The sequence below is a fragment of the Dermochelys coriacea genome, chromosome 11 (genome assembly GCF_009764565.3).
Source record: "Dermochelys coriacea isolate rDerCor1 chromosome 11, rDerCor1.pri.v4, whole genome shotgun sequence".
Lineage (NCBI taxonomy): Eukaryota > Metazoa > Chordata > Testudines > Dermochelyidae > Dermochelys > Dermochelys coriacea.
The window spans coordinates 8,344,776-8,366,189 of NC_050078.2; the positions used below are offsets into that span (position 1 = coordinate 8,344,776).

Genomic DNA, 21,414 nt, shown 5'->3' on the forward strand with positions numbered 1-21,414 from the left:
GTACTAAATGATACAAAAAATGCATGCATCTGGCAAACAGTTCTAAAAAGCAAAATCAGTTTTTTGGTTTACCAATCGTGTGTTCCTTTAAACTGAAAATTAAGACTAAAGCAATGCTTTCAAGCTTATTGAATTAAAACAAAGATTACTGAAAATTGGTTGACTTAGGTCACTCATTTTATGTAGAACTACTAAAACTAATGTTTTGAGGAAATAACTTTCCATTTCAGATCATATTTGTTTTGCATGATGTACAGTAATGATTTGATCTTTTCTTTTAAATTCATGCAGGAACATAAATAAAATAGCTTTTAATGCCATTGCGATCATATCCAAGCTCGCTTTTCAGCTCTTTTTCTTCTTGTTCAGTCATAAATTGAGGCAGGATTAGAATTTCTACTCTTGTTCTACTGAGGCTAAACTTACCGCTGGAGTAAATGAGTGTCACTCCATTGACTTTGGAGGAATTGTACCTGCCTAACCTCAACAATGAATGAGGGCATGGTACAGTGAAATAATAAATTATATTTAAATAATTATACTAATGGATGGATGAATGTGGTTCATACAATTGAGTGTTAGCAGAGTATTAGATATAAATAAACTATTGTTCAAAAATAACTCTACGGAAGTTCCTCACACAATATTATAGCTTATCAATTTGTGCCTCTTAAAAAGACTATAGACGCTCCCCAACTTACACAATCATTCCATTCCGGAACGCCTTATGTAATTCAAGTTTTGCATAGGCTGGAAACGTATACCCGACCATTACGCAAAAAAAACCCCACAAAACTCCTATTACTAGCTTATGGAGCTTTTTCCATAAGTGCGGATTTGCGTAAGTCGGGTCTTGCATAACCCGGGAAGCATCTGTATATGTGAAGCATTAAAGTGATGTAGAGGAAAAAACTCCTTAATATTTTAAAGTAATGATCGTTATAGTGTAAGCAGTCATAAAAATAGATGGCCTTGCAATCCATTTTTGTTTTAGTTATATCCGAGATGTGACATTGGAAATGAGGAATATGGCCAAGTAAGGATTAAAAAGCAGGAGCCAAAATGAACTGTTGAAAGAAAAATCCTGTTTCCATGCTTATGTTTTGATTGAAATACATTAGCTAAAGAGAAATGCAGAACATATATCTTCCAAAGTTTCTTTTACAATGATTTGTACTTTGATGCAAACTAAATAAAATAGAAATTAATAAACATAAATACATAAAAAGAAAAATTAAGAAAAAAGAATAGAAGTAGCATTATGCATACTTCATGAATAAAAGTAGTTATGTCACTTTGCCTAGCTTAAACTGTAAAATCATCAGGGCAGGGACTGTTTGTTCTCCCTATAATATGCCATCCAAATTTATGATGAGATATACACTTGTTCTTAATAATCCAAACGGAATTTGTATTAACGTGTTTTTCATTTTACCCAAAGTCTTCAGGAGGTATATGTTATCTGTGTAATATCCCATGCAGTGTGGGACTCTTCACTATATTTCTTTGAATTGAGAAGTGTGCTGGTTCAGTTAGGGGCAGCAACTCCTGGCCTCTCCACATAACTGCCCCAGTACCAGAATGCAGCAGAACTCCTGCAGAGGGAATGCTTGCACACACACCCCCCATTTACTGGGAGACTAAGATTCATTGCAACACTGTGTAGGAGGATGATGGTGGCAGGCTCGGGGTGTAGCAGTAGAACAGCCAGTAAGGTCTACTCACAGTACATATCTGCTAGCCCAAAACACTGTGTTAAGATGCAGTGGCTGCCTCTGCTATTCCCACAGTACCCAGTAGTATTGGCTATTGTCCAGATGCATGCTTGCTACAATAGCTTACAAATCAGTTTCCCAGCCTGTGCCTTTTGAGCAAATTTAGAGAGCACATAGTCTAGCTGCTCGAACGATCTTGTAAAAAAAACAAAATGAATGTTGCATTGTGCTTGTAAATAGAAAATGTTTTCATGTTTGTTTTATATGCTTTTAAAAGGTCTGTAGTAAATGTAAAGCTAACGAGTCCTATGTTGTGCCTGTTACTATCTGACCAGCTTTATTCTCTTTTAGCAACTGTATAGGAAGAAGCCTGGAATGACAATGTCTTGTGCCAAATTACCTCAAAACATTTCCAAAAATAGATACAGAGACATTTCGCCTTGTAAGTGTGTATGTGTATGTATGTTTTTAAGTTAAAATACTGTATTTAATTGTACTTGGTAGAGAAATAACACATGTTCTTGAAATATTTTTTTCAGATGATGCTACACGGGTCATTTTGAAGAGTAGTGATGACTACATCAATGCAAATTATATAAATGTGAGTTGAATTTTATGTCATTCATACTGTAAGTACATTGTGGCAGCATTCTGGAGAACAGTTGATTTATAAATTGCCACTGCAGCTTATCAGCAGAAAATGTAAAAATAAGATAATTCACTCTTTTTGAAAATGTTTCTCAAATCTAACATGGACTGGAGTAGATGGGAAGTATTTTCATCAGTTGGCTTAAATGTTAGTAGGTTTGTTTATCTAAAAGACAGTGGTTGATAATTTCCTAACAACTCTCAGTCAAATTGAGAGATTTTATGTGCAGCAACAAGAGCCTGAATTTTATTTCAGATGGGGTCATTGTTGGAAGAAAGTAGCCATTTAGAGTTAAAACTAGCACAAAGTAACCCAACATTGTTGTAGCAGTGTTCAAGACTAATATTAGCAGAATTCAGCCTGGTAGGTCTGTGTCTTCTAGTCAGTAATAACAAAGTACAGCTAACTTTTCACTTCAGGAATACAAAGGAAAGATATTTGATTCCAGGATTAGTATTTAAATGATCAAATATTGTAAACAGTGGATGTAATGTGTATACATCTACCCAAATTATTTTGACACTGAACTGTCACGTTTTTTCATATGCCTTCATTGTGACCTGTGGTCTTGACAGCTCAGGTATTTGGCAACTAAAGTGTGTCAGTTAATTAAATGAAAAATATTTCGGTTTCTTAACGGTTTTAAAGAAGATGGTTTTTTTCTCAGTCTTGACAGGTCTCTCTTGTTTTATGTGCTCTTTTATCTGTGGTCTAGCGGTAAACAGTTTAATAGTATTGATATTACTGATTCATTCTTGTATTTTTTGTAAATCTAATTTAAATTATCTGACAAAGTCTAAATTTGTGGTGCATAAATTAAAGTTGTCAAGAAAGTAATGTTGTTTAACTAAAATAATTATTAATTTGTTTTCTTTTAGATGGAAATCTCTTCTTCCAGCATAATAAACCAGTACATTGCTTGTCAGGGTCCATTACCGAACACTTGTCCTGATTTTTGGCAGATGACATGGGAACAAGGTTCTTCTATGGTTGTAATGTTGACCACTCAAGTTGAAAGGGGCAGAGTAAGTCAAAGTTTTGACTTGAAATCTAATCACATATTATTTTAAAAATCCCTTTTTGAATCTGCCATAAACAACTAGGGTAGAACAGGGCTATCATGAATTTTTTTTTTATGGCAGTGCTCACAGGCATTGCTACAGTTAAGGGTCTCCTGTGTTTCAGTTTTAAACTCTTTCTTTCAAGATTTTGCAGCTAGTCTTAACATATAGTGTAATATTGAAACATGTATAAGTCTTGATTCTCATATTTCGTAAATGAATTTTTAAAGACTTAATCTGACTGTTTTTACAGTGAAGTAGTAAACAAAGTTTATCTGCTTGGAGCGTGTTCTTTTTTTCTGAGCTCTGTCAACTCAAAAAAGTCATCATTTTTTCTAGATTAAAGTTTTTGGACAGGGATGATTTAATCCTGTAAGGAGGCCTAGACCAGTGTTGTTGTGTTTGCTTTGCTATGTCATAAATTTGCTTTGCAATGTCACAACATCACAACAATCACTAATTATACTATGGAGCTCTTTGGAGAATTGGATCCAGATCCATGGATCAGCCTTAAATCCACCATTATCCATTTATCTTTGAAAAGTCGTGGAAGATGGGAGGGATTCCAGAAGACTTGAAAAGGTCAAATATAGTGCAAATCTATAAAAAGGGAAATAAGGACAACCTGAGGAATTACAGACCAGTCAGCTTAATTTCTGTACCCGGAAAGATAATGGAGCAAATAATTAAGCAATCAATTTGCAAACATCTAGAAGATAATAAGGTGATAAGTAACAGTCAGAATGGATTTGTCAAAAACACATTGTGTGAAACCAACCTGATAGCTTTCTTTGACAGGGTAACAAGCCTTATGGCTGGGGGGGAACTAGTAGATGTGGTATATCTTGACATTAGTAAAGCTTTTGATATGTCTCACATGACCTTCTCATAAACAAACTAGGGAAATGCAACTTAGATGGTGCTACTATAAGGCGTGTGCATAATTGGTTGGAAAACCATTCCCAGAGAGGTGTTATCAGTGGTTCACAATCAAGCTGGAAGGGCATAATGAATGGGGTCCCGCAGGGATCAGTTCTGGGTCTGGTTATGTTCAGTATCTTCATCAGTAGTTTAGGTAATGGCATAGAGAGTACAATTATAAAATTTGTGGATGATACCAAGCTGTGAAGGGTAGCAAGTGCTTTGGAGGATAGGATAAAATTCAAAATCATCTGGACAAACTGGAGAAATGGTCTGAAGTAAATAGGATGAAATTCAATAAAGACAAATACAAAGTCCTCCATTTAGGAAGGAACAATCAGTTGCACACATACAAAATGGGAAATTACTGTCTCAGAAGGAGGACCGCGGAAAGAGTTCTGGGTGTCATAGTGAACTGCAAGCTAAATATAAGTCAACAGTATAACACGGTTGCAAAAAAAAGCAAACATCATTCTGGGATGTGTTAGCAGGAGTGTTGTAAGCAAGAGACAAGAATTAAATCTTCCGCTCTACTCTGCACTGGTTAGGCCTCAACTGGAGTACTGTGTCCAGTTCTGGGCACCACATTTCAGGAAAGATGTGGACAAATTGGAGAAAGTCCAGAGATGATCAATAAAAACGATTAAAGGTCTAGAAAAAAATGACCTGTGAGGGAAGATTGAAAACATTGGGTTTGTTTAGTCAGGAAAAGAGAAGACTGAGAGGGGACATGACAGTTTTCAAGTGCATAAAAGGTTGTTACAAGGAGGAGGAGGAAGAACTGTTCTTCTTAACCTCTGAGGATAGGATAAGAAGTAATGCGTTTAAATTGCAGCAAGGGAGGTTTAGGTTGGACATTAGGAAAAACTTCCTAGCTGTGAAAGTGGTTAAGCACTGGAATAAATTGCCTGGGGAGACTGTGGAATCTCCGTCATTGGAGATTTTTAAGAGCAGGTTAGACAAACACCTGTCAAGGATGGTCTATATAATACTTAGACCTGCCATGAGTGCAGGGGACTGAACTAGATGACCTCTCGAGGTCCCTTCCAGTTCTATAATTATTTGATTCTATTACTTTCAAGCTGTACCTCCACGCAATGGAGTACTACTTCTGGGTATTTGCTTAATCAAATGAAAGATTATTAGTGTTTGCAAATTGAGTACTATACGTGCAACTTTTATTTAAAAAGATTTGTTTTTGACTAGTCAGTCATGTTAGTGCTTACTCCCATTTTTATATATGCTTCTTTTAATACAAAAAGATGTTGTTAGCTGCATATGTACAAATTATAAATAAGAAAGTAAGTAATTATGTGTATGTTGCCATAATGGCATCACCTAATTTCACAAAGGAAAGTCAGCTACACCTGAAACTCTGGTTGATATTGTCTCCTTAATAATTTTGCCCATTGTGTTGCCTCTGTCCACTGAAGTACCATTCAAATATTAGCACATACCTGGTGTATTTCATAAAACAGCCGGTATACTATTTGTAACATTCAGTAGCAGTTGGAGAACTTGAAACACATAAGCATAATTGGCTGATTGCAATATCCTGAAATTTCATCATAATTCTGAGTTTTATTTGGTGGGTTTTATAGTAGATGTCTATCATCCTGGCCAGCAAAACTGGTCTGTGTTGAGGATAGTCACATTAATTCAGACTTCAGTTCAGTTGTGTGTGTGCATTCTTCTTGTTAAAATAACCATGTATTTTCTGTGCTGTCAGACCTGTTAAATACCATAAAAATAATTGTAGGTGTGTTTTTTTAAATGTTTTAAAACTATTTTTCAGTGACTCTGTTTTACTATATGATGTGGTGTGCTCCCAAATGAACACCATTAGAGAGAATTTCAGTTCAAGTGCCCTTTTAATTTACTTAATTTTATTTGCAGATCTAAGAACAGACACACAATAGCAGTTCTCTGAGGTTTTTTAATATTGATATTTATAGAAGTCTTTGAGAAGTGCTAAATATTTAAATAAAAGGACTTTATTTGTCTTACCCATCGGCAGACTCCCTGCTCTAATGCTGATGATGGGGCTACTGAGGTCTCTATCACACTGCATGCCAGAGTGACTCAGGGGAGCAGGAAGTCTGCAGATATGGCTGCTCTTACAGACCCTGCCAGGTGGGTTAGAAAGATAAAAAATATGCATGAACTGAAATGACCTCTATTTATATTTGGGCATTTAAGCAGTTTGTCATAAAGTTGGTGGTCTTTAAAGTTCTCATTTAACCGTAAAGATTTGGGTAAGCCCAACACCTAACGCACCTTATTTTCCCACCATGAAGCAATCTTAGCCATTGCTTACTGGCCACCTCCTCCTATTCACATTATATCGACATGTTTTCTTTTACATGTAAATCTGCCTTAAGGGAGGATTATTTTAGGAATTTAGAAGTTAGGAGTGGCTCTAAGAAGGGACCTATCACTGTGGTGTCAAAAGGGAATATTTAGTGGATATTTAAAAAGAAGTAATATCAAAAGTTAAAGTCATCACTATTCAATTACATTAAACTCAAGAGTTGGGGCCTGTGTGAAGGAAACAAAGTTGAGAAGAGAAGCAGGACTTCTACATGATTTTACCTTACTTTATGTATGAAAATCAAGTAATTAAGATCCTGCAGGCAATGTAGTTATATAATAATCACACAGCTAGATCAGAGGAAAAGTTTGGTACCTTCAAGGTTAATGGCAACTGCACATCCTGCAATGTTAATTTAAACCATATTTTGCCCTCAGGTAGTCATATGGAACTTGCACGGAGTTGCATGCATTTGCAGATCAAAATTTGATCCTTTGATTATGTCATATGAGCAAAAACAACAGTTAAAAATGGGTAATTGTATTCATTTGCTCAAGACTAATTTCAATTACACTAGTTTGAATTTTTTTTTTCAGTTATGCAGTTAATAGCTCATTTTCAATTATAAACCCCTACAGTATGTTCGGTAAGTAAGTCGGCAGTAATTACAAAATGCTCAGAAGGGAACTTTGCTGAATCTAGAAAGGAGGAAAAATAACGTTCTATGACTCTAAAGACTGTCGTCTTTGAAAACCTTAGGTTAAGTGTCATCAGTACTGGCCAGAGCCTACAGGAAGCTCATCATATGGAAATTTCCAGATTACCTGCCATTCAGAGGAAGGAAATCCTGCTTATGTCTTCAGAGAGATGACACTGACTAACTTTGAGGTAAAACTATAATATAGTTATTAGTCAAATTCTTTGGAATCCTCAAAGTAGAATTACCGAACTGCGGACATTCTTTCAAGTTTTATAGCACGTCCACATGTAGACTATCGAATATATTCAGTTAATTGATCATTTTAAAATCCCGTAGAAAATGAGTCTCAATTTGAAAGATTTTCTTTTGTGTGAATTATTTTCTTTTTTATGAGTACATACCTTTTGTTCACAAAAAAGTTTTAGTGGTACCTTTTCAGGGAATTGAACAGAGATTTAATCTTGTTCCCATTATGGGTACAGTGCAGTACTTAAGTCATATGGGATGAGTGTTAATTATCTAATTTGGTCCAAGATAATCCTAAAGCTAAGCCATGACAATAATTAAATAAGAAAGTATTAGAGATTTATTCTAATATATTCCCTCAATCTTTTCAAAACATCATTAGACATTAGAAATTTTTCATTGTTGCTGCCTAGAAACACATTTTGTGTCTCTGAAGACAGTTTTCGGTAAACATTTCTTAATAGGGTAACAAACAACATTGGGGAGGATATTCCAAAAACAATGTCTTTAAGCTTCATGTTTTTAAATGAAAGCCTGGGTTTCTGATATATGGTGGCAAAATTTATGGGGTCAATTCTAAACTATGGGAATATGCAGGCTCCATCTCAAAGAATTCTGGTTACAGGTAAGTATCCTTCATGTATTAACTTGAGAAAAAAGGATTTGCAGGTAGAACTAATTCCTAGTAACTTAGAAAACAAGAGAGGATAGATGTTTTCAAAAGCAGTGGCTCTGTTTGAGGTGAAACGATTACAATTCTTCCAAAAAGAAAAGGAGTACTTGTGGCACCTTAGAGACTAAGCTCTAATAAATTTGTTAGTCTCTAAGGTGCCACAAGTACTCCTTTTCTTTTTGCGAATACAGACTAATACGGCTGCTACTCTGAAACCTGTAATTCTTCCAAACTTAGTCCAAAAAATATACTATTTGTAATTTTGACAGTTATCACAGAATGGCACAATAGTTAGAATACCATTTTTTGCCCCTTAAGTAGGATAAAAGTTTATCCCAGTAAGCACTGTAACACCTGCGCTCAGAGCTCTGCACTGGTTGCTTTTGCATTTTCAGGTGCAATTCAGAGTGCAGATGATCATCTTTTAAACATTGAACGATGTGACTCCCCAAGTAACTGAAACCTTCTGATATTGTACGCTTTTGCAGTAGCTAAGATCAGTTGGGAAGGTCTCACTGTTGGTTACTGCAGCTGAATTATCCAAAACAGTCAGTATATCTGTAAATTTTCTCATAGAATAAAAGCCTATTCTCCTAATGTTCTGTTACATCTCAGATATTGTACAGTATGTTTTATGTATAAGTGAATAATAAGTCTCAGAATAGCATCCGAAAGAATGAGATTCTCCTGAGAGAAATTACATCGTAGTTAGTTAATGGAGACTGCTAGTCAAATGGTTGTTATGGTGTAATTTCAGAAAAAGGGGACAGTTGTGTTTTTCTCTTTCAATTTTGAAAATTCCATGGGCAAGGGGTTGCATGAATTTGAAGATGTATCTTCCAAAATTTTAGGGTTTATGAGGCCTAGTCAGTGATACTCCAAAAACAGGAGATGACTAAGGGGATATATGATTAAAGTCTATAAAATCATGACTGGTGTGGAGAAAGTAAATAAGGAAATGTTATTTACCCCTCATAACACAAGAACTAGCGGTCACCAAATGAAATTAATAGGCAGCAGGTTTAAAACAAACAGAAGGAAGTATTTTTTCACTCAACGCACAGTCAGTCTGTGGAACTCTTTGCCAGAGGATATTGTGAAGGCCAAGACTATAAAAGGGTTCAGAAAAGAACTAAATAAATTCATGGAGGATAGGTCCATCAATGGCTATTAGCCAGGATGGGCAGAGATGGTGTCCCTAGCCTCTGTTTGCCAGAAACTGGAAATAGGCGATAGGGGATGGATCACTTGATGATTACCTGTTCTGTTCATTCCCTCTGGGGCACCTGGCATTGGCCACTGTTGAAAGACAGGATACTGGGCTAGATGGACCGTTGGTCTGACCCAGTATGGCCACTTTTATGGTCTTACGTATTGCTAATGATATGTGAGGCAGAAAAAGCATAGCTAGAAAAAATCTTTTCATTTTAAAGCTGAGAAAATGTGATCTGCAGCAAACATGGAACTCTTAGTACTGTTTTTAGAAAATTGCTTTTCAGAGTATAACTACACTTTAAAATAGTGATCTTCTCTTTTGTATGCGTTATTAGTCATATTTCCTTGCTTCTTTGTTGAATTGGTGTATGGTATTTCTGTCCAAATTGCACATCATTGCTTATTTTACAATGCACTTTGGTAGTGAATTTTAGAAATGTATTCCAGCCCATTTCTAATGCATTATATTTATATTATGATAATGCCTAGGAACATTAGTCAGGATCAAGGTCCCATTGTACTAGGCACTATATAGACAAATAACAAAGCAAGACAGTTTCTGCCCCAGAGGGCTCCACCGACAGACGGAATGGATTGAAAAGATTAGGTAACAGTAAAACAGACTTTAGCAGAAAATCCATAGTAGTAGCTTGCCTGTTCTAGAGATGTACTCTTTAGATGGCTTATAAAGACATATTAGTGCCTTTTATTATTGTTTAAAGGGAAAAATAGAATTCTAAAATATTTGTTGGCCAATAATTTATATTCATAAAGTGTTTTGAGATGCCCAAATGAGAGGTAATTATCGGAGTGTAGTTGATTATCACTGTTTTTTATGATGAAGTCTGAATTACATTTGAACAAATTTTGTATTCCTGATAAGAAAAATGAAACCCGTCAGCTCACCCAGATCCAGTATGTAGCATGGCCTGATCATGGGGTTCCTGATGATTCCAGTGACTTCCTGGATTTTGTGTGTCTTGTACGAAAAAAGAGGGCTGGCAGAGAAGAACCTGTTGTTGTTCATTGCAGGTATTTGTTTTTTCTGATTTTCCTAAATAGTCTAACTGAATGCCTCTTCTCAAGCGCTTTCTTCTCTATTTTATTAGTCTTTTATTGTTCACCATTTCTGATTAAATTCAATTATAAATTTCATTGCATTCCTGTTAGAGGAAAGAGACAAGGGGATTTAAAATTTGAATTGAATAGTTACCCATAATTCTCCATACCTTTTGATATTAGCTTCACACTTGAGTGAGCAGTTTTCAGAATCAAATGCACTGTCATGTTTCATATAGGTAAAATGCCTATGGATAGTAATGATCATGGTAATCCTAGAGGGAGAAGAAACCACTTCCCATTTAGGAAACTGCTATACATACAGTGCCTGTGAACTGTAAAATTCAAAAAGAACTAGATAAATCTTATATCCATAAGGGCAAGATCTCTCTCTCTCTCTCTAGCATATACAGTAGTGACATAAATCACTTTTTCACTGAAGTCTGTCTTCTCTCTAGTACTGAATATTTGTGTCCATTTTTATCAGATTCAAATATTTCTTAACATTTGAGTACTTTGGCATGAATGAAAACAACTGTATTCATGTTTTCTTTAATATTCTATGTAAATCTGAAATACACCTTAATGTGCTACTCTTATTAAATAGTTTTTAGTGACCGTTAACATTTCATCCTTCACACTTAGAACCCATTTAACACAGAATCTCCACAGCACTTAATGTAAGTACAAGACCGGAATAATACTTAATGCCAAATTTTGTCTTCAAATCAACATGCACATCACCCACTGACTTCTTTGAGAGTTGCAGGCATGCATATGTGAATAGACTTTGGCCCTTTCATCTTCAAAATGCTGTACAAACAGTAACCCTTACAATCTAACCTGTCAAGTAGTATACCCATTTTATAGATGGGGAAACTGAGACAGACGCTAAAGGGACTCCGTGAACTTAATTTTTTTTATCTACTGTTTTTATAAGTAAAAGCTAAGATTATTATAACTGGAAGAGATTAGAGCAAAAATTGGTTTTTTTTTCCCATTATGTTTACTTTGTGCATCTGATAGCCTCTTGTGTATTGTCAATTTCTCCTGGTTTTGTTTGGGTCTGTCACACAGGAATGGGAGGGAAATAAATTTTCTTCTGCCCAAAGCAAAGCTTGGGCACGGTGGCAGTACAGAATACCAACACCTCTTTTTCTCCAGAATCTTAACTTTAACGTTTTTTTAATTTTTATTTTTTTAAGTATGTTTCTAGCTCATAGACTTGAAGGTCAGAAGGGACCATTATGATCATCTAGTCTGATCTCCTGCACATTGCAGGCCACAGAATCTCACCTTCCCACTCCTGCAATAAACCTGTCACCTATGTCTGAGCTATTGAAGTCCTCAAATCATGGTTTAAAGACTTCAAGAGAATCCTCCAGCAAGTGACCCATGCCCCATGCTGCAGGGGAAGGCAAAAAAAATCTGCCAATCTGCCCTGGGAGGAAAATTCCTTCCCGACCCTAAATATGGCGATCAGCTGAACCCTGAGCATGTGGATAAGACTCACTAGCCAGATACCCAGGAAAGAATTCTCTGTAGTAGCTCAGATCCCACCCCATCTAACATCCCATTGGGCCTATTTACCACTAATAGTCAAAGATCAGTTAATTTCCAAAATCATGTTATCCCATCATACCATCTCCTCCATAAATTTATTGAGCTTAATCTTGAAGCCAGATAGGTCTTTTTCCCTCACTGCTTCTCTTGGAAGGCTGTTCCAGAACTTCACTCCTCTGATGGTTAGAAACCTTCGTCTAGTTTCAAGCCTAAACTTCTTGTGGCCAGTTTATATCCATTTATTCTTGTGTCCACATTGGTACTGAGCTTAAATAATTCCTCTCCCTTCCTGGTATTTATCCCTCTGATATATTTATAGAGAGCAATCATATCTCCCCTCAGCCTTCTTTTGGTTAGGCTAAACAAGGCAAGCTGCTTGAGTCTCCTTTCATAAGACAGGTTTTCCATTCCTCGGGTCATCCTAGTAGCCCTTCTCTGTACTTGTTCCAGTTTAAATTCATCCTTCTTGAACATGGGAGACCAGAACTGCAACCAGTATTCCAGATATGGTCTCACCAGTGCCTTGTATAACGATACTAACACCTCCTTATCTTTACTGGAAATACCTCTCCTGATGCATCCCAAGACCGCATTAGCTTTTTTCATGGCCAAATCACATTGGCGGCTCATAGTCATCCAGTGGTCAACCAATACTCCAAGGTCCTTCTCCTCTGTTACTTCCAATTGATGTGTCCCCAGCTTATAACTAAAATTCTCATTATTAATTCCTAAATGCATGATCTTGCACTTTTCTCTATTAAATTTCAGCCTATTACTATTACTCCAGTTAAAAGGTCATCCAGATCTTCCTGTATGATATCACGGTCCTTCTCTGAATTGGCAATACCTCCCAGTTTCGTGTCATCTGCAAACTTTATTAGCACACTCCCACTTTTTTTGCAAAGGTCAGTAATAAAAAGATTAAATAAGATTGGTCTCAAAACTGATCCCTGGTAACCTCCCTCAAGCCTGACAGTTCACCTTTCGGTATGACTCGCTGTAGTCTCTCCTTTAACCATTTCCTTATCCACCTTTCAGTTTTCATATTGATCCCCATCTTTTCCAATTTAACTAATAATTCCCCATGTGGTACTGTATCAAACGCCTTACTAAAATCGAGGTAAATTAGATCCACTGCATTTTTTTCTCTAAAAAATCTGTTACTTTCTCAAAGAAGGAGATCAGGTTGGTTTGGCACGATTTACCTTTTGTAAAACCATGTTGTATTTTGTCCCAATTACCATTGACCTCAATGTCCTTAACTACTTTCTCCGTCAAAATTTTTTCCAAGACCTTGCATACTACAGATGTCAAACTAACAGGCCTGTAGATACCTGGATTACTTTTTTTTCCCTTTCTTAAAAATAGGAACTGTGTTAGCAATTCTCCAGTCATACGGTACAACCCCTGAGTTTACAGATTCATTAAAAATTCTTGCGAATGGGCTTGCAATTTCATGTGCCAGTTCCTTTAATGTTCTTGGATGGAGATTATTTGCCCCCCCTGCCACGATTTAGTCCCATTAAGCTGTTCAAGTTTGGCTTCTACCTTGGATGTGGTAATATCTACCTCCATATCCTCCTTCCCATTTGTCATCCTATCATTATCCCTAAGCTCCTCATTAGCCTCATTAAAGACAAGGCAAAGTATTTGTTTAGATATTGGGCCATGCCTAGATTATCCTTAACCTGCACTCCATCCTCAGTGTTTAGCGGTCCCACCTCTTCTTTCCTTTTTTTTCTTCTTCTTTATATGGCTATAGAATGTTTTACTATTGGTTTCAATTCCCTTTGCAAGGTTCAACTCTACATGACTGTTAGCCTTTCTCACTTTATCTCTACATGTTCTGACCTTGATAAGGTAGCTTTCCTTGCTGATCCCTCCCATCTTCCACTCCCTGTATGCTTTCTGCTTTTTCTTAATCACCTCTCTGAGATGCTTGCTTATCCAGCTTGATCTACAACTCCTGCCTATGAATTTTTTCCCCTTTCTTGGGATGCAGGCTTCCGATAGCTTCTGCAACTTTGACTTGAAGTAATCCCAGGCCTCCTCAGTCTTTAGATCCATAAGTGCTTCAGTCCAATCCACTTACCTAATCAATTTCCTTAATTTTTTAAATTTTCCTTTAATTTTTTAAGCCCTTTTGAAATCAAAAACCCTTGTCACAGATTTATTTTTGTTAATCCTTCCATTCAGTTTGAACTGAATTAGCTCATGATCACTCGAGCCAAGGTTGTCCCCTACAACTGTTTCTTCTATGAGGTCCTCACTACTCGCTAAAACCAAATCTAATATGGCATCCCCTCTTGTTGGTTCAGCAACTACTTGATGAAGGAATCCATCAGCTATCGCTTATAGGAAAATCTGAGCCCTATTTTTATTACTAGCACTTGTCCTCCAGTCTATATCTGGGAAGTTAGTCTCCCATTATCACACAGTTCCCATTAGTATTTACTTCATTAAAAACATTAAAGAGGTCTCTGTCCATATCCATATTGGATCCCAGCAGTCTACAGCACACTCCAAGCACTATCCCAGGGGAGGCTCTAGTAGCTTTCTTCCCCAATGTGATTTTTGCCCAGACGCACTCTGTCTTACCAATCCATCGCTTCTTATTTCTTTACAGTCTACCTCATCACTGATATACAATGCTACTCCATCACCTTTACCTTTATTTCTGTCTTTCCTAAACAGCACATACCCTTCAATACCTGTACTCCAGTCGTGATGACTATTCCACCATTATTTCTGTTATCTCTATAATATCTGGTTTCACTTCCTGCACCAGAAGCTCTAGTTCCTCCATTTTGTTACCTAGGCTCCTCGCATTGGTGTACAAACATCTTAATTTTTGCTGTTTGGCCTCACTCACTTTCTTCACCCGATTAGGCATGGACATTCTACCGCCAGTATGACCTATTAGACTGGTATCCACACTGCCCTTCCTCCTTATGTCCATTCTCCAACCCACGGCTGTATTCTTTCTTACTTCATTTTCTTCACTCTCAATGTTAAAATCTGGCATGGAGATTACCTGGACATCTTCCCCAAATTCCTAGTTTAAAGCTCTCTTGATCAGTTGTACAAGCCTCCATCCTAGAAGTCTATTTCCCTCCCTACTCAGATGGAGTCCATCCTGAGAGAACAGTCCTCCGTCCATGAACGCCTTCCAGTGGCCATACATCCAAAGCCCTCCTTATAGCACCACTGCCTGAGCCATCTGTTGATAGTCATAATCTTGTCATACCTTTGTTGCCCTTCTCTAGGAACAGGCAGAATCCCACTGAAGATCACCTGAGCCTCGATTTCCTTAAGCTTCTTTTCCAGCCTGGCATAGTCTCCCTTGATACGTTCCAGCGAGAATCTATCGGTATCATTTGTTCCCACGTGAAGGACGATCAGTGGATTCTTTCCTGCTCCCTTTAGGATCCTCTTCAACCTCAAGTCCACATCCTGTACCTTAGCACCCAGTAGATAGCACACCCTTCTGTTCTCTGGATCAGCTCTGGTTACAGGCCTGTTCATCCTTTTCAGTAAAGAGTCCCCAATCATGTAGGATCTGCCTTTTCCTGGTGACAGTGCGATTCTCCAGTCTATCCCCTATTCCCTCTGGCTGCAAGTCCTTTCCATTCCTATTCTCCCTTGTAATCCTTTTCAACCCATCCTGTATCCTCCTGGGGCTCATATTTTGTGTGATCTCCACTGACTCTTCCCCTTTTCCTATAGGACTCGCCGCTCTTCTCTTCTTCCTTACCCTTCCACCAGCAGTGTCCACCTGCTGTATCCCTTCTTCATTTTTCAACTCTGTAAACCTGTTCTTGAGCTCTGTTTCTCCTTCACTAGCTGTTGTGGTTGCAAAGAAAACCTCAAAAATGTGAACCAGGAATTACTGATGCAGAGCCTGAGGCCATGTCTACCCTTACAAGCTTACAGCCAAACTGAGCTGCTGCAAGAGTGCTTTTGTAGCTGTGTTATGCCAATGGGAGAGAGCTCTCCCATTGACATAATAAAATCAGCTCGATGAGTGGTGGTAGCTCTCCCGCGACATAGCACTGTGCACACGAGCACTTGTGCAGGCAAAACATATGTCACTCAGGGCGGGTTTTCCACACCTCTGAGCAACAAAAGTTTTGCCAACATAAATGCTGATGTAGACATGGCCTTAGTTTGTAGAGAGCCCAGAATAATAGCTCTGGGAGGTGTGAAGTGCCTCATTCATCTCCGGGAGGTGTTAATTCAGCTCCCCAGTGGCGATAACTTTAATGGAAGCACTGATAGCTATTTCATACTTCATGGAAGAAAAGAGTGCGAGGATCACAGACCTTGCACAATTTACTATGTGTGATGTCTCATGAGGGTAACTCAGGTGGGTGGCATTTTAGAGATACTATCACATTTCTTCCTCAGTCAAGAAGGACCCATACCCAATGAGCCTATGAGTGCCCATGGGCATATTCAAGTCCCACCCAGGGGACTCAAGCTCAAGGATTCCAGGGATGTCATGTGTTGTGCATATTTTGAATATCTGCCAAATCTACTGTGGTGATTTCTTGTTTTGGCGACTTACGTGACTGGAACTTACTTTCTCGGAAGAGCATGGAAGAATACCACCACCTTTTTTTTTTCTCCAGTTTGATCCCAAGAAAATAGAAAAAACTGCAGAACCATTAGAGTGGATCTTCCCTTCCTTGCAATAATAGACAAAAGTGATTGTAAAGCCACAAAAATTGGCAGGAAGACTTTTTGTAAAGTTATTGGTATATTAAACTACATTTTTTTAAACTTGTGTCCAACTCTCTTTGAATACACTACTTATGCCACAGAACTATTAATGTGTGGCCTAGACAGACCAAAAAGAGTTAATATCAGCTATTTAAAAATCTGTATATCTGAACATTAATTGCTGCTAAGGGAGAACTATAGAGAGAGAAATTGTCAACATTTATGTTCTTTACAAATCAGTGACTTCACAGTAAATAACTGTTGCTTTCTCGAATAATGTCCCTGTGGGTGCTCCAGTGTAGGTACTCATGCATCCCTGCACTGCTGATCAGAGAATTTTGGTATCAGTGTCCATTCAGCCTGCACATGTGTTGTCCCCTCCTCGTGCTCTGCCACGAGGCTAACCAGCCTTGCACGGGCGAATCCCTCTCAATTCCTTCTCAACCGGCCCTGGCTAGAGACGGAGATATTAGCTGTCCATTCATCGGATCATTAACCCTATTGTTCAGACTTAGTTATTTACTAATCTTTCTTTTGTGAGTTTAGAGTTTCATTTGTTTTTTTCTTTTAAAAAAACAAACAAAAACTCAACTTTCTTTACTACTTCCCCTTTTTCTGGGAACTACTCCTGTGTGGAGTATGCCTGGTTCACTGGGATTTAAGAGGTGCCTCTCCTATAAACAACCATCCCTGTAATGGACGGACATTCCTATTGTGTCTATTGCCTCAGGGAAAGCTATATTCCCCAGAAGTGTGGTTTTTTGTCAACAGCTGAAGCTGCTATCTTGAAAGGACAGAGAGCTGAGACTAAAACTCCTTCTAACGGAGGCAGCTCTCCAACCACCTTCAGACCCGCATCAAGATTCACCCAGAAGACAGGAATCTTCACCTGACAAGGCTGTCCTTTGAACCCATTGCCACTTGTTTGCTCACATACCTGTCTATGAAGACAGCATTCCTAGTGGCAATCACCTTGGCGAGAGAATTGGGGAGATAGCAGCGCTGATGGCATACCGCCCTAATACAGTATTCTTTCGGGACAAAGTTACTAGCAGACCACACCCCCAAGGTGACCTCATCTTATCCCCAAGGTGACCTCATCTTTTCACATAAACCAACTGATTCACCTCCTGACCTTTTACCCAAAGCCTTACAGTGATAACATGGAGGTTATGCTGCACACACTAGACATTAGGAGAGTCCTGGCCTTTTACCTGACAGGATGAAGGCCTTTAGGAAATCTCCTAAGCTCTTCCTTTCCATTGCAGAAAGGTCTAAAGGTGCAGCAGTATTGGCCCAGAGACTCTCCAGATGCGTCTCTAACTGTATCAAACACTGCTATCAGGTTCACAACCTAGTACCTCCATCTAGAACCACAGGCACTCCACAAGGTTGGTTTCCTCCTCTGTCACATTCCTCAAGAATGTCCCCATCTCAGAAATCTGCAGGGAAGCAACCTGGGCATCTGCACATACCTTTGCAGAACACTATGCTATTACTGGGGGACTCTGCTTCTGGTGCTATCTTTGGCTCCACAGTATTGTCATCCACAGCAGACTTGACTCTGAAGCTCCAGCCCCCCATTAGGGATACTGCTTGGGAGTCACTTACAGTGGAGCATCCATAGGGACACTACTTGAAGAAGAAGAGGAAGTTAGTCACCTTGTGCAGTAACTGGTTCTTTGAGATGTGTGTTGCTTTGGATGCTTCACGACCCACCCTCCTTTCCTCTACTTCAGAGTTTTTGTCAGGTACTCTGCAGTAGAGAAGGAACTGATCGGGGTTTGCTCATGCAATGGTGGTTAGCCTCGTGGCAGAACATGAAAAGGGGACAGTGCGTGTGCAGGCTGAACAGACACTGCTACCAAAGTTCTCTGATCAGCAGCGCAGGGACATACAAGCACACCTACAGTGGAGCATTCATAGGGGGACACATCTCGAAAAACCATCATAATTGTACAAGGTGAGTAACGTCCATTTTCTCTGCTTTGTTATCAAACAGCATTAACTTATGGGGAATTGAAAGTGAGTGTTAATCTGAATTATAAGGACTAATTATTCTGTCTTAGGGTTGGATACATTTTTTCTAATTTTCTAAAATAATTTTATTCTTTATAATGAAGGATACACTAAATCTTGGTACAGTGAATATCTATCTTGATATTTGGAGAACTATGCATAGAAATCCTGAGTATATCCCTAGCTTCTTTTTGTTGAGCAGTTTTTCATACAATATTGTATTTGCCCCTAATGATAAAGTTCTATTCAAACCACTACGTTTTATTGTAACCTTTGCTGCCACCTTCTGGACAGAATTATAAAGAAATGTATTAAAGTTTTGTGGAATATTTTAATTCTAAATTGTATTTAAAAATAAAACTGATCAAGATAAGTTACAGTTTCTTTATTAATGTGTACTTATAAGATTCAATTTGTTTAAAAGCAAACATTTTCACTTTAGCCTGAAACACCTTCAAACTGTATCAGTTAAGGTACATATAATGACACAAATACAGGTTCCCGATCATATTGACAAATGGAAAATACTGGTTTCCCTACAGTACCAAGCGTGTGTTTTCTTGTAATTTGTCTTAATATAAAACGTTTTAATTTAAAACAACATGTTTACCATGCTCAAGAGTAAATTGCCTCAGTTTTAGGTGTTCTCTGAGGTTTCCAAACTCTGGAAGAGTGTGTACATACACATAAAGAAATTAAAAGTAAGCCTTTTTTGTTTTTAATTTTGAATAAATATCCTTTCTGTAAGACTTCTCGCTATTTTGCCACTTGGGAACCTTCATGTTGTAGTTTTCCTTTTATTAAAATGTGTTGATACTAGTGGTGGTTTTATTTTTATTATGTAGACAAATCCTTAGAGCTTTTTTGGTGTACAGAAGCAGAATACTGCTAATGCTTATCTACTGAAGCAGAGATTCCTAATTGGAGACTACTTTATTTAAAGTTTAAACATTTTGTCACCAGCTTTTGATTAGCACAGTTCCTATTTATTTATTTTTTTACAAGCCAAGGCTTTAGGCCAGCTTCTCCACTCCTTTAAGAGCAGAGTTCAGTGCAGGAATGGAGTTGAGGGACCAAGGGTGGCATGCCATCCCCTGACACTGCCCCGGGGGCCAGTTCTAACAATTATAGGGGCATTTTATGACATCTGAGCAGCATAAAGTGGAATACAGAATCTAGTTCATCATCTTCAATGCCTAGTTTTTCAGCACTATGCATTGTAATCTCAGCTGGGAATTCACTTCTGATGCCCTGCTATGTGACCATGTCATTAAATAAGTCCTTAGTGGTTGTTTAAATAAAATAATTCTACACAGTGTAGTTGTGGATTTTTAGACATCTGCTCTGACCAGCCAAAATTTGTCCTCCGCAGCTGCTGGCCTCCAAAGAGACTGCTGTCTATCCAGCAGTGACAGCTTCTCTTTATTCCAAATTATTTATGCATAGAAGCAGCATCATGGTATTAATTTCAGCATCATGCAGTTACCCAAGCTTGCTGACTTCACAGGGTTTGTCATAGAATACACCTGTTCAATTACCACATACAGCAGTCAAGCTAATTTGGGTTGGTGTTGCCCTAATGTGGAAAATGGGACAGGAGTCATTCAGTAAAAAGCTTCTAATGGGGTATTGTGGACTGAAGCACCCCCTCTCTGCCTGATGATTCTGAAAGGGACCATTTGCCGGGGTGAAGAAAGGGGGCTCATTAGGCTGAAGTTCCTTTCAAAAGAAATAATTTGAAGGGAACTTCCATGTTAGAACCTGAAGTTCTTCGAGTGCTTGCCCATGCCCATTCCACATTAGGTGTGTGTGCTTGCCACATGCACCAGTTTTGGAAGTTTTTCCCTCAGCAGTATCCATAGGGGAGCAGCTCTGGCACCCTCTGGAGTGGCGCCCACATGACGCAGTATAAGGGGCGCTGCCAGCTCCCCCCACCTTCAGTTCCTTCTTGCCACCAGTGACAGTGCAGGGAACGTTCACTGCTATTACTAGCATTTCTTAGGCTTCGTTTGTACAAAATAGAGTTCTTGTAAAGTTAGCATGCATAATTAGTTGTTGAGTTAGTTAGCCCTTAGTAGTAGTTAGTTTGTTAGCCCTGTCGGGGACTTGGATGGGGAATGCCCTGGTCCCCAGGCTTTAAGCCCTGCGATCATTGCAAATGGCCCATGCCTGTGAGTGATCTGCATAGCAGCTGTCTCAGGTGCCTCGGTGAAAGGCACATAAGTGATGAGTGTCGTATCTGCAAGTCCTTTAAACCTAGAGCTAAGAAAGACTGTGAGATCAGACTCAAAGCATTCCTGATGGAGTCAGCGCTCACTCCGGACCTGTAACAAAGGTCCGACTCGGTACCCAGTACCCTGATATCGGTGCGTAGTGCCCCGCCAGCACCATCGACGAGTCGGCACCGATCCCCAGCCCCAGCCAAGAAGTTGAAGAAGGCTGGTAGGGGACGGTCTCCTACTCCACACAAGGGGAAGGACAGGGATGGGGGTGAGCTAAGACCCACGCCAAGCGGTTTATCGGGCCTCAGCTCATGTTGAGCAATGCAGCCCACCCTGTT

General features: G+C 38.7%; 1 protein-coding gene and 1 long non-coding RNA gene across 12 annotated transcripts in view; one reads left to right on the forward strand and one right to left on the reverse strand.

Moving 5' to 3' along the window:
- PTPN4 (protein tyrosine phosphatase non-receptor type 4) overlaps positions 1–21,414 on the forward strand; it is a 225,338-nt gene that overhangs the window by 189,788 nt on the left and 14,136 nt on the right. For 9 of the 11 annotated variants that reach the window (XM_043504907.1, XM_038422831.2, XM_043504913.1 and 6 more), the window contains 5 exons: positions 2,067–2,157; positions 2,255–2,316; positions 3,243–3,389; positions 7,417–7,545; positions 10,375–10,523. In XM_043504907.1, coding sequence (XP_043360842.1) covers positions 2,067–2,157; positions 2,255–2,316; positions 3,243–3,389; positions 7,417–7,545; positions 10,375–10,523 — 578 coding nt within the window. Of the gene's footprint in view, positions 1–2,066; positions 2,158–2,254; positions 2,317–3,242; positions 3,390–6,363; positions 6,535–7,416; positions 7,546–10,374; positions 10,524–11,195; positions 11,245–21,414 lie in introns of those variants that run through there. The other 2 variants (XM_043504912.1, XM_043504914.1) reach the window with 2 other exon arrangements.
- Positions 1,066–7,423, reverse strand: LOC122458049. The gene is made up of 3 exons (XR_006277866.1): positions 6,354–7,423; positions 5,804–6,077; positions 1,066–4,025 (listed from the first exon to the last, which is right to left on the reverse strand). It is a non-coding gene; the product is annotated as an uncharacterized LOC122458049 (long non-coding RNA).